At 41.5% G+C, this 13763-nt stretch overlaps 1 protein-coding gene across 1 annotated transcript in view; it reads right to left on the reverse strand.

Annotated features, from left to right (window-relative positions):
- Positions 1 to 10851: 10851 nt before the first annotated feature.
- The window catches only part of LOC103141432 (gamma-aminobutyric acid receptor subunit gamma-3-like), an 82677-nt gene continuing 79765 nt past the window's right edge, over positions 10852 to 13763 (reverse strand). Inside the window, exon 10 of the mRNA XM_007557075.2 lies at positions 10852 to 13133. Within this exon, the coding sequence (XP_007557137.2) occupies positions 12852 to 13133 (282 nt within the window). The 3' untranslated portion in view covers positions 10852 to 12851. The remainder of the gene's footprint in view (positions 13134 to 13763) is intronic.

The following is a 13763-nucleotide window of genomic DNA, read 5'->3' on the forward strand; positions in this document are numbered from 1 at the left end:
CTGACCTTATCGTGACCTCTTATGATGCACAAAAATAAAACATAGAAAAAAACCTCAATAAATAGAAAATCTAACAGATTTGGGCTCAGATTTTCTCCCGCTTAGTTCCCTGTGAGGACAGTGAGTCTTGTTTACTCTGTGTTGCTGGAATAATCTGACTAGTTACTTTTCAGAATAATGCTGCAGAGGTGTTGAAGAGAGAAAAGCACCTCAGACTGATGAAAGCGTCTCTCTGATGTCAGATGATTCTTGCTGACATTCTAACTGATAAATGTGTTTCAGTGAAACCATCGGAGCGTCGCTGTGCTGTGACTAAATGTTCCCAAAGAGCTGAACCATAAATCCAAATACAAACTCATAAAACCATTATTTAAATGTTTGCCATTTATTTAAAAAAAAAAAATCAATATAAATATGTTTTATTTGAAAGCTCCTTCTCTATTATTTCCAACTTTTCCATCTGGAGATGACGATAGACTGTTGAACCTTTCCACACCGGGAAGTCATTGTTGAAAACCTCACCGTGCCAAAAAACTGTGTGCGCATCATCCTGAACAAACCACTCCACCATGGTGAAACACGGTGGTGGCAGTATCATGCTTTTGAGCTGATGTGAGGAAATGCAGGATGATCCTGGAGACTGGAAAGTGGAGGTTTGTCTTCCATCGGATCATCAGAGCAAAATTTAAATCGAAACACATTCAAGTGTTTGGACGGCCTAGTCAAAGTCCTGGCCCAACTCCAATTAAGAAAAAAAAAAAGACAGTAAAAACAAAAACTTCTAAAAACTTGCAGCTATAATTGTAGTGAAAGGGCTGAGTTAAACTAACGCCACACTTTTCAGATTAAAAAAAGTTAAATCCAGGTTTATTTTCCCTGCTTCCTCGTTCACTCTCTGCTTTGTGATGGTGTGTGTTATTTGCACTGTATATTAAATATATGTTGCTGATGGGAATTTCACTTGCATACTTTACTCATTGTGTGAATTATTTTCTCCTGTCCTTATCCTACCTGCGTATTGGTTGCATTTAAATCCACCAGTCATTCTCTGTCTCTCTCACTCTGGATGAAACCATCCCAACTTTCGCGAGCTCTCCTGCAAAGTCTGATAATCGATGCCCTGTTGTCCCTGCGTGTTTTCTTCCCACTCGTGCCGCCTGCTGAAGGTGTGATTGTAAGAGACAAACACCTGCTCACTCGGCAGCATAAATACGGCAGAGTTCACCGGGAAACGACACGCAGCTCGAAAGACTGCAACCTCTGAAGTGCCATGTGCAGCTCCAGAGTCGGTGGCTCCAGAAAGGAGCGCGGAGGCTGGAGAACGTTCTGGGTTGGCTGTCTTGAGGATTACCACCTGCTCTGAGATGCACACAACATGTGACAGGTTGATATGGATCTCCTGGGGAGGTGTAGGTTTTTCTTTTTAGAGGGTTTGACGTTCGTAGTGAAGCAAGGGCAGAAACAGTGGAGAGAAGAAATGGATGAATACCCATCTGATTGGGTTATAAATACTCTCAATGGGGTCGCTGCCTCATAAAGATTATCTGTAGCAAACAGTGCATGTTTGTGTGTGTGTGTGTGTGTGTGTGTGTGTGTGTGTGTGTGAAAGCCAAAGTGTGCATTCAGGAGATTTTCATCCGGAGTGTGTTCTCCTCTCAGGGATGAATCCTGAATATTTTATCCGACTCCAGCTCAAAATGAGAGAAAGAGAGAGAAAAAGACCCACTTCGACTTGTTGTCGTCTACATTTCACACGGCTGCACCCATCGCACATCCAATATAGGATTTCTTTTTTTTTTTTCTTTTATTGTTGTCGCTGCAATTATGCAATCATGTGCTTGAAATGGAGGCGTTTAAAGAGCGAGCGGATCAATTGCTTTTTCAGCCCGGCTTTAAATGCGGGAGCGCTGCGACGCCGAGATTGCTGGCAGAAGAAGAGTGCTGCGGTGCAGAGTCCATGCTGCGGAGGGTTTTTAGGTTAATGTCAGCTGAACCCCTGCTGTCATAAAACCAATTCTTAATACAGTTTTCACTTACAGTGCATACTTTATCACCGGTTCAGAAATGTAATGGATTCATCTTCTGGACTCAAATGCTGTTGAAATTTGTTATTTTTGGGGGGGAATTATAGATGTTTTAAGAACATAGGAACCTGCGAGAAATCTCTTTGCATTCTCATTCATCTTCCTCACTTTCTGCATGGCGTTTATTCTCGCAGCTCGTCTTCGTCGCCGCTTCTCATTCGTCTTCGCTCGACTCAACTAGAAGTTCTCCTTAAAGCGGTTTAGAACGAGCAACAATTCATTCTGTAAATGGAGGAAAATGTCAGGCAATGATGAGCAAATAAGATGGGTGAAGTTCACTGCAACGCAAAACAAAGCTGTGATGGATGGCATGCTCGCCAAACATTATACATACCTACAAATAAAATGTTCTGCTGCCACGGCGATGCTTTAATGGTCCATTGTCGCATCAAAATAATTTTTATTTTTTTCAAAATGGGGCATTTTGTCCAATTCCCACTATTCCGTTTGTAAATAAACTGCTAAATGAGAGACTGATTTATTTCTAAAAATGATCAAAAAATGTTGAAACTTTTGCAACTATTTCTTTTTATTGAACTGTCAGAAATAAATAGTTTTGAAAATGTGTGATTTTTAGAAGTGTATTCATGAGATATGACTGTGTGCGTGTGTGTGTGTGTGTGTGTGTGTATGTGTGTGTGTGTGTGTGTGTTTAGGGATGAGATTAAACGTCCGATAGCGACAGCAGGAAGTCCCGCGTGACCTTTCAGTTTCCTGTCCAACGACTTTTGTCTTTATCCTATTGAGCGTAATCTTTGCCAAGTTGGTAAACTGGGAATGCGATAAGAGTGCAGAATGTGCGCCGCGTTCCCGTCTTCCACTGAATGAGCTTTTTGTGGACGGCTATCGGCTCTGAAGGCGTTTCACAGTCAGAGTTGTCCCGGTTAGCACATTTAAAACTCTGTTGACAAACAGAATAAAACTTCCCTTTTTATAAAGTCAAAAATAAAATATTCCAGAGACGTTTCAGGCTAGACCACCTTCTAGCTTCTGCTGCCCCCGACTCTCCGTCTTTGCGTCGTGTTCTTCCTCTCCTGAATCCAGCGCGATCTGGTTCTCTGTATTTTTCAGAGTTTGTCGTCTTGCAGCTTCCTGTTCGAACTGAGGGTGGAACAACCCGCGACCTCGGCGCCGGAAGGTAAACTGGCATCATATCCGACTGGGTCCACGATATTTCTAAAGCTGTTTTTCTGTGAGAGAGTAGCAGGCACCATGGTTGATACGTGGCAGAGGTCATGGAGCGAAACCTTTTCTTTTTACCTCACACATTTTACAACTGGAGCTTTCTTTTTCTTTTTTTTTTTCTCCAAGGTTTGCCCTACCTTTTACTGAAAATGTGGCTCAAACTTTTCGCTAAAGTAGGGCACTAATCAGTTCCCTTTTCAACGTGATGCTTTTTAATCCTTCTCGTGGACAGCCAGCGGGGAAGCATTTTTTTAATCCTGACTTTTGGGAAACACTTGAGCGCGTTATTACCCTATAAATTGTGTCGCTCGCATCCCGAACAGTTTAACACAATCCAACACAATCAGTTGTGTTGGAGCGGCGATGGCGGCGGCGGCAGCTGGTGCGCGTGATGACTTCCACTCATTTTCTCCCTCGCAGGATCCAGAAAGGCTAACAAAGCTGTCGCAGATGTTTGGACGACTCTTCCTCATTTCTTTTCATGGCTCGGCTGTAATGACTTCGCTGGTCAATGGAGACCCCCTGAGCCGCTGTTTTCTGCGAATAATCAAACTGAGGATGTGCCAACACACTTTAAAGAGCAAAACACCGGCTGCACTTCAAAGGAAAGTGAGGGAACAATTTACTCCGACTTTATTGGCTGCAGTTAAACTTGACAGCCGTTGAGTTACTGGTTCTGTTTGTTTAAGCGAAACGGGAACAATTTGACACGAATACAAGCTCAATCACACTGAATCATTTTATAAGTAAAGTTTCTTGATAACTGTCTTAATTTACTACAATTTTGAAAAAAACCCTCACGTGTTTCAATAAAGTTTTTCGGCTGTAGTAAGCGTATTTAGCAATGGAAACACTTTTTCACACACATCCTTATCAACAACCGGATGTTGCTGCTGACAGAAAAGATGGAAAAGACGACAGAAGGTTTAATATTCGGTTTAATTAATTCAGTGAACTCAGTAATTTCTTGTTCTTCAAAGACGACGTCCAGTTCAAGTTGCTTTTCTTTGCATCATACCAAAGAATATGCTCTGATGCTGAAAATGATTCTCTTTTAATATTATTATTTAACCTCTAACTCCATGAATCTAAAGCCCAACCAGGATCTGGAATGTGACACCATGAAATAGAATCAGACAAACAGGATGGAAACGAGATAAATGAGCCTTTTTAAAATTAAACTCTATTAATCTAAAACTAGTGGGTTAACTGCACTCCTTAGCGATAAAGTTTGCCGACACTAGTGACCGTAATCCTGTCAGGTCAGGGCTGCTGCCTCGCATATTTTCTACATATAATTTGCTGGTGCAGTGAAGCACAAAATCCTGACAGATAAACAGAACTGAGCACAAGCTGCAGGAGACGGAGCAGAGGAACGTTTTCAGAGCCGTCAGGAAGAAGGGGAAATCTATTAGCCATGTTTTAATAGGAAAAGGTCAGAGGGTCTCATTCATTGTTCACTTTCTGGATTAATTTGGATACTCAAAATATGAAAGTATGAATGTTACATTGTAGTAACTTTAGGATCTTAATGTCATTCTGACTTGAAGCTGAGCTTTCGGTTGATTTGGACTGAAGAAAAAGAGCCAGAGATGTGATGTGAACTGTTTTATCATCCAGTGATTAGTCTGTGTGTGTCTGAGGTGGCGATGCCTCCATACAGCCCTGGCTTAATCTACTCCTCGCGCCTCAGAAGCCAAATTGTTTGGCCCCCCCTCTCTTTATCGCCGTGGTGCTGAAAGCAGCATCCATATTCATTAAAAACATTAAAATCCTCTCTGCATGTCCACCAAACAGCCAGATGCCGACAGAAACCAGCTGGTGAGCATAGCAGCGCCATCAGCAGCTGAAGGATGGCGGATATTTCCCCCATAATAGGAAAGTAAATATTGGACTCCCCTCCATGCTGTGGTGGCGGATGAATCCTAATGCTGCTCTGGTTTTAGGAATCCACATGACTTTGGTTTCCTGATTCTCCTTCAGAGGAAAAGTGTTTCTTTCTGTTTTGCTTGCTCTCTTTCTTGCCTTCTTGTTTGCACAAGTCAACATGATCACACTCAAATATCTATTTAGTTGATCTCCGATTTCACCTTTTGACCAAAGAGACAATTGTTTTGCCCAGCTTTTTATGTCATTGAATGAATTAATATGAAACAAACTTTTTATAATCTTTGTTTCCAAGCATTTAAATGTTTACAAAAAAGCATTACGAAGAACCTACAAGTGGACAAATACTTTTCTGTATATGCATATGTCAGAAAAAAGCTAATTTCAGTCTGATTTCCCCTGAGGGCCCATTTGTTTCTGCGGCCGCTGAGACAGGATTCGCTTTTAATGAAGTCTTCAGCGCGGTGTGGCGTGAGATCCAGACTCTGAACAAACCGCCAGGGTTTTTTTTTTTCTTTTCTTTTTTACCTCTGTTGTCTCGTAAACATTTCTGCCGTTGGCCTAAAATCACACAAAGTTGGCCAGCGGACAGATTTCCCTCGAGTGTCCATTAATAAAACCGCGGGCCGGCTGCTCCGCAGAGCGAGCCGTTTGTGGCACCAGCTTTCTTTTCTCCATCCAATTTGCAGATGTAATGAAAGCGGCTCATTACACTTTCATTTTTAAACACCTCTGAATATCAGGTCGCTTCGTCTCTACATATAAGCTTTGCTGACCCAAACACAACACCCTCTCCATCTACATGACCGTATTGAACTGGGCTTTGGATGGAGCTAATGCTAATTCTTGGTGACAACTTTACCGCTTAGCCTCTATTAACGATTGAATACTCGCTGCTCAGCTAAAAGTCGCTTTATTCTGGTGAAACCCTCTGGCGTTTGCCACCCAAACAATCTATCTTTGATGTTTTGTTTTTTTTTCCCTCTCCAAAGACTATTTTAGTATCAGACGGAGAAAATGAGTCACTGGAAGTAGACCAGGACGGAGCCGTCAGTCCAATGAGTGAAGACATTCCTGATGCTGTCATGTTGATTATTTTAGAGATGTCTGAACCAAAACGCTCGAATGCTCACATGGAAATGAAATGAATATCAGAGAAACTCTTAATCTAGATAACTTGCAGTGTTTTATCAGTTTTCATGTAGAAATCGGACTAAAACGAAGCCACAGGTTGTTCTAAACCTCCATGTCGAGCTCGGATAATGTGCGAGTCGTTTCCCCATCAGAGTTCAGAGTAAACATTATCTTTAGTTGAGGCAGAAAAATCAATAAAATCTACCGTATCTTTGGAACAACTTTTCAAATTGGCATGCAAAGCAATTATGCGCCTTGTCTGGTGCTGAACTGAGAGAAAATGAGAGTCTGTAAAGAGGAAGACGAAAAAGCGAAGGGAGTAGGCGACGTGTCTGAGTGCAGATGATCTGTGATAATAAAACCTGATGTTTCTAACCTTGAGACCAAGAAGAGATGGAGGGGAAGCTGTTTTGTTTGCAAACTATAAGACAAAGTCTGACTGAAAGGCGCCAGGCATTCAAACCAGAATCTCTCTCACTGCAATGTTCTGACGGTAAATTGATGCAAAATGTTTTGCACTGATGGTGTTTCTACTCTAGTTTTGCTCAACACTTTAAAAGTTTACAGTGAGTTTATAGGACTTTTGAAAGATGACCACATCTGTGTGGTTGGAAGGTGATCAAATTCTGATTTGCAATTCAAATTATTTTAAAATCATACAAGGTGATCTTAGAGGAATTATTTATCTAAATGACTTATGAAAATTAGACGAGGTGAAAGTTGACAAATCACCAGTGAGTGTGTAAAGCACTTATTCTCCCCACTATAAATCTAAACCCTGCTCCAGTCCAAAACCTGTTCTCCAAACGGACGACTCACCACATTGTCTTTAAGTCCTGCATTCATAAATTGAATCACTGCGCCAGCAACGCGCTGTAAGCCAGCCGCGTTTCCATCGGAGCGCCTAAGTCGAGTCCCTCCAGGTTTACCAGACGCAGCTCACTACAGCAGGAATTAAAACCTCGGTTTCTGCGGCACAGTGGCTTCCCCTCCATATCAAACGCCCTTATAGGCTGCTTCCCTGCTACTGCGTAGGTGGCAGCAGCTTCCTCCTGTGCCAAGGAAGCACGACTGCCTTCACATCCACCCCGCAACTCCTCTCCTTTCTCTCCCTCTCTGTGTCTGCACGCTGCCGGGGAAAACTAGGTCACTAAAGTGAGGTGAAAGCAATGATGTGCTCATGCATCTGTCACTGGATATTAGTCGCGTCATTGTTATTAGGCAGACAGACAGCCAGAGGACGGTTGTAAATCACTGTATTTATTCTGGATGGATTAATTGAACTTTTCCAGCAGAACATTGGATTAGTGATACTTTTAGACAACAGAAGCAAACATCCAGACTTTCAATGATGACCTTTCAAGGGCCCAGAGGTCATTAAGGAATTAATGACTTAAAACAAGCTCCTGTATCTTGGGAAATAGTTAGTTTTATCTTATTTCCAGTGTACGAAGATATTCACACTAGAAATTGGACAAAAAAAATACTTTAAGATTTAGTATTTTTGCCGTCAAGGATAAATTGTAGCTTATGGTTGTATGTTTGTGATTTCATTGGTTGAGAAAGCCTCCATTATGAGGCGCCAGTGCATCCATAACGATGCACTGCTGCACATGAATGGTGATAACTCACCAGTTTCACTCACAACGCGACCCTGACCATGTTTCTTGTGTAAGATAAAAAGCCTCGTTGGACTGGAGCACGTTCTTCCAAATATTAGCTGGATTGCTTGTGATAAACTGCTGGCTGGAGTACATGTTGTTAAGAATAGTTATTCTATGCCAGATAAATACACAGGAAAACACGAAGCTGCCCAAAAAACAGAACTTGGTCCAAAAGATCTTGAAGGGAAAACACTGAAAGCTCTTTGCCAACAACAGAAGTAAACCATGTCATTTTTGCTGCTGTTGATTTCGTATAAAATTATTCTCTTAGTTGTGTGTGCGTCCAGATATTTAGGAATGTGGATTCAGCAGATGAAAGTTATTTTCAGAAGGAAATGCTCATCAAGTTGCAATCAGCTGTAAAATTAGATGTTCATTTAAAGTGTCTTTCTGAACTGAAACTTTTCTCTCGAGGTTTCATTCTTAGACAAAAACACTTCACTGTCAACATTAAAACATTATTTATTTATATAAGCAAGATACTACACAATAGAAAAGATGCTTAATTTCACCCAAGATCCCATTTTCATAAAAGCTTCCTCTGGGAGGGCTGATCCAAGACCAGTGTGGCTCATTGGCGTTTCGCTCCCTGCCCCGCCCTCCAGCCGTCTCCCTGACGATCACGAGCAAATTGCTTTGTGGGAGAGGGGGAAAAAAAAAACAAAAAAACAAAACAGTAATACATGATTTTCTGCCGCCTCGATGGGACCGACTCTGCAGCTTTGACACAAGCAGACCTTAATGGGGGTGACGAGGTCTGGTGGAAAAGGCGGCCGCTCCAGCGACTTCATTAAGCTCACCAGGGCTGATCTTGGATTAGCGCTCAGACTCCACAGAGCTTTTACAAACACAGGTTCCTGCCGCTTGATACAGACAAGGTGATGTCCATTGAGACGTAGAAAATAGTGATTTCTTTTTTGTTTTATTGAAGTATCTCAACAGACTAAGACACTTATAAAGTGTAGTAGAAATACCAGAGGTGAGGAGAGTTTACTGCGGTGTTGGCCAAGCTCTGGCTAGTTCAGTCAGTTCTAAGGAGATGAATATGCTGAATACTAATGAAATGCCACTGTCTCATGAGTTAATCTGTAAATCAGCAGAATAGTAATGGCCCACAGCGTAACAGCCCCTCTGCTGTTCATCTAGCAACACTCAAAGCGGGTTTATTTTCCATTACAAGTCTCTGGACAGGACACAAATGGGTATGGAGGCTTTATGAATATGCAAGCCCCACTAAAAATAAACTAATTTACGCGGCACGAACTGACTGAACTGTAACCAGACCGACTCCAGCCTTGCTACTGGCCTAACATACATTCCATAACTGTATGAAAATAGAAACATTAATTAGATACATCTCACAGAAAAGCTTCGGATACCGGGGAGAGTGTGTCGGTGCGGGAAGGAGGACAGAAAAGACAGGTTGTTTGTTCTACGAAGCCAAAAAACCGCAAGAAACGCCATAGAACAGTCAACAAAAACCAAAGACAGATTCCAGATCACGCTGGCACCGTCCGCTTGTTTGCCTGAACGTTTGGGTCCGCACACAAACATACGGCGGCGGGTTTTATCTGTTTGAGGAGGGAACGGAGAGACTCCATCAAGAGCCATCAGCAAACATCCCGTATCATCCATTTCCAGCTCTGCCCTGTGCACCATGTGAACGTGGAGCATCACAACATATGGCAGCTAATCATTTCAAATTGGTGAACTCGAGCAGCACAGGGTCTCCCGCGATTGCATTTGTGTTGGGATGGACGACCGTTATCGTCCCTCAAAGTCAGTTCCCACCGTTTGCAGGCGCGACGGCAGCTTACGGGCTTTTTAAATAAATAGTTTGACATTTTGTCGGGGAGATCTGTGTTGCTGCTGAGGTTTGGAGAAGAAAACCAGTGTAATATTTCGGTGGCAAAGGTTAAGCTGCATAAAGTCATTCTCATTCTTGCGGCGTCTAAGAGTGACATTTGTCAAAGCCACCGCTGCCTCTGAGGGACTCCAAGGGCTCTTGGGGTCTCTTGTGTCACACATGGGCAATATTAGACACCTACACTCACTGGCCACTGTATTAGGTACACCCTGCTAGTATGGATTGAACTGGTTAATCATTTGTGGCACAGATTCAACAAGGAGTTTGAAAACTTTCCTGAGATTTTGGTTGATTTTTATTAGATGGATGTTTTTTGGTATGAGGTCCTTGATGGAAATAGGAGTGCAGTAACCTAATTCTATCTTGAAGAACGGAGCTTTGTTTGATTTTGCTGGATGGAGGCATCGGTAGGTACACTGTTGTTAAATGTTGCTTACTTGATACGTTGGTACATACACAGAACAGGGTTTTTATATTGTCTAAATGTCCGGATTTTCACTACGAGCTTCTATTTTCAGCACCAGGAATCAGATTTGGTTGTCATAAATTTGTTTCTTCATTCCTTGCTAATTTTATTTACTTGAGAAATGCATCCGGTGCATGCAACCATTACACAAAGCTATTTATGTGGCTGAAGAAGTTGCTGGGAAGCAAACGGCACCATCAGAAAGCGTTTATTACCAGACCTACTACTATCTCAGTGAACCCATGGCACAATCTGACGTGTTATTTTAGGGATTTAAAATCTAATTCTTGCTGCTAGCTGTTGTCTTTCAACCCCTTCATAACGGAAGAGTGTTATTTGTGAGTGTCTTACATTACTGTGAAGAAATGTAATGTAAAAACGTTTTTACTTTTCTTTTTGACAAACCTAAATGTGCTTAAGCCTGAAGTTATGAGTTGATGTTTCTGCATTCTTCTTTGAAGGTTCTGGAGGGGATCGAAGTCCTTGGTTCCAGTCGAGGCCCGGTTCCTGGAGCAGCAAAGACCTTCACACTGCCACCAACATGTTTAAGGATAGGTTGTGTTATTTATGTAACGAGAGGCACAGCTGTTGGGACATTTTGTCAGTCAGAACAATTTCCCCAAAAAACGACCATTTAGTGGATCGTCTTTTCCTTTTGGGTTAGTAGTAGTTTGACCTTAAAACTCAATTTCCTTCAGATTCTCAAATATTGTTAGATCATAGATGCTGACTTTACCTGAGGCAAGGAAAGCCTGCAGGGCTTTAGACATTATCCTCAGTACCACAAGATCTTAAATCATCTCAATAGTTTTTTAACCCTTCACAGATGAATAAATGTCAATTATCTTCTCCGTTCTTTCATATCTTTAGGTAGGAGAATAATTGGTGGCTTTTTCAACTTAATGTTGCAAAATAGGTTCTATTTAGATAGATCTAAAAAAATAGTATAAAAAGCATAAACTGAAGAAATCAACGATGCAGCAGACACTTTTTCGAGGCACAGATTGTTTAGTAAATCAAATGGGTATTAATTTTAACTTTTCACTCAAAGTTCCCCTCACCTGGTGCTAAAGACTACTACGTTTATTCCAATTTTACTTCATAGCGTTCTGACCATTTGTGTGAAGTTAGCTGTTTGGTTAGCTTCGGTAAAACGTCTTTAAGGTTCAGCTAAAAGGTTTGCTAATGCTCAATCAGGCTCAGTCAGAGATAGTTACTAAATCTAACGTCTAAACCTTGGTCCAAATGGTAGTAAGTAGCCTAATACTTTTCTTTAAAAGTTCAAGTTTAATCACAGTTCACTTGGCACACAGTTCCCATAAAACGTGGCAAAAATATTATCTTCACCTTCGTTCTAGACATTGACGTTCACAACCATCGCACAGAAAAAAATACCTTTACCATAGATACTCATAATGTGTCACTGTAAATAGGCAATCAAATTACCAGAAGAAACAAAAAGTTATGTGAGGAATATTATAATAAATTACCAGATTCTCTGATTGTCTTTTGTAGATGAAAGGTTTTCCTAATCTAGTAATTTATCTCATTTGTGAATTTCTGGAGTGTGTAAGTGTTGAAATGAAGATTACTTTCAGGAGTAGAGCTAAATCCAGAGCAAAACACATGGAAATGTAGAAGTTGAGCTTTTATAGAGTTAGCCATACTCCTGATAAACAAAAACCTCCCAAAATGTCAAACTTTTCATTTACAAAGAGACTGGGAAATTAAAAATGACAGTAGAAAAATCTAAATAAGCATATTTAATAGAGTAACTAAATATCTGCTCTGAATGAAAGCACTCCTATAGCTAAGCTTATTTGTGTATTTAAAGATACATGATATTCCCAGGGCTGTAAGTTTAGTTTGGTTGGTATACATTTGTTGCGTAAGAATGTTGTAAACTGCATCCCGTGGTCGTAAAACATCAGTAACAACAGGCTGCCGACTCGTATTAAACAGCTGACTGATGCATTGGTGTTGCTGTAAACTCATGTCCAGCTTGATAAGAAAAGAGAAATGTTACCATAGGAAAATAACTAATTCTAGCATAGAACTAAAACTAAGCTGCTACAAAATAAAAGCAATAACTTTAAACATGTCCATTTGTGAAAAACTGTGATCCAGGTTGGTTTCGTTGGTAGATGGACAGCTCAGCATGCGGAATGGTGACTGATGAGGTGGAAAAGAAAAACGGAGGGAACTCTGAAGCCGCATACTTTGTTGCCGCACCCTTTCCAGAGAAGGCACTATGGGTGCTTGGCTATCTCGATGTCCAAGATTCAGCTTTGCAACCCTGTCCCCGAACTTCTCTCAAGTCACAGTTTGGTTTCCTCAAAGAGTTATAAAATCAGTCTTTCCATCCTGACAGAGAAGTAAAGCCATTTTTTAAAAATCCTGGCCATCAAAATAATCACCCTTGAAGAAGTGTGTCTGTAAAAACTTCCCATAATGCAGATCCAGCTAATTTCCTCCACTACTTGGTTGAGACCTCGCGTCTCCAGTCTCGGTGGGATACGATGAGAGCTGCTCCAGCAGGGTCCAAAGATGGCCGCCCGATCAGACTAGAGGTAGAGGTAGCTGACCCAGTAGACTATGTTAAAAAGCAAGAAGGAGGTGGGGAAAAACACCCGGGAGTAGGAATCCAGCTCCCGGATGTTGAGGTGGATCCGTCCTTTCCTCCAGCCGCCTTCTTTACACTCTTCAAAGCAGCAGAAAAAGCTCTTGCAGTCTTTGCCGTCCAGGCACTCGTACAGGCAGTTGTCGTCGTAGTCGTGCCAGAACAAAGAGTTTCCCATTGGCATCATGGCTCGAGGTGTGCGACCCATGTTGAAGGATGAGTAGGCCTGCAACACAGAATGGGGAAAATCCAAATAGTGTCACTTCTAAGAATCCATTCACAAGATGAGTAACTCACAACATGTTAGAGTTGGACTTAACTGAATATCAAAGGATCCTCTTAAAGTACAACATGGTCAAATGGTACAATTTGTTAACCTGGATTTAGCTCTATAATTGTTACCTTCTGTAATAGATTTTGCAACAAATGTGATTATAAATGGTCTGTGGTTTTCTGCAACTGCTTTTCGTGAACAGTTTACAATAAAACAGTCAATCATCTGCTTTAACAAGCTCTACATCCGCTGTGCATGAGCAACTAATTAAAACAAGACGGGACACAATGATTGCAAAAATCATTTTTGGCAAAATTCCTTTAAACATATCGCCTTGTAAAAGCCTTAGCACAGCTGCCAAACAGACGATTCTCAACTCGTCTTAATTGAGCTGCAGACAAATTGCTGGAAATCAATTTCCTACTGGTCCACTGTGTTTAATCAAATCCACAGTTAAAGCAGCCGTCAACCAGGAAGTGTTGGAGAACTTAATGCTTTCTCCTGGTGACAAGTGTTATGGAGGTGTTGATTTCTATTTCCCAGCAGGACTCGTCACCTGCCCACACACACCAAAAAAAATCC

The sequence above is a fragment of the Poecilia formosa genome, unplaced genomic scaffold, assembly GCF_000485575.1.
Source record: "Poecilia formosa unplaced genomic scaffold, Poecilia_formosa-5.1.2 Scaffold83, whole genome shotgun sequence".
NCBI classification, from domain to species: Eukaryota; Metazoa; Chordata; class Actinopteri; order Cyprinodontiformes; family Poeciliidae; genus Poecilia; species Poecilia formosa.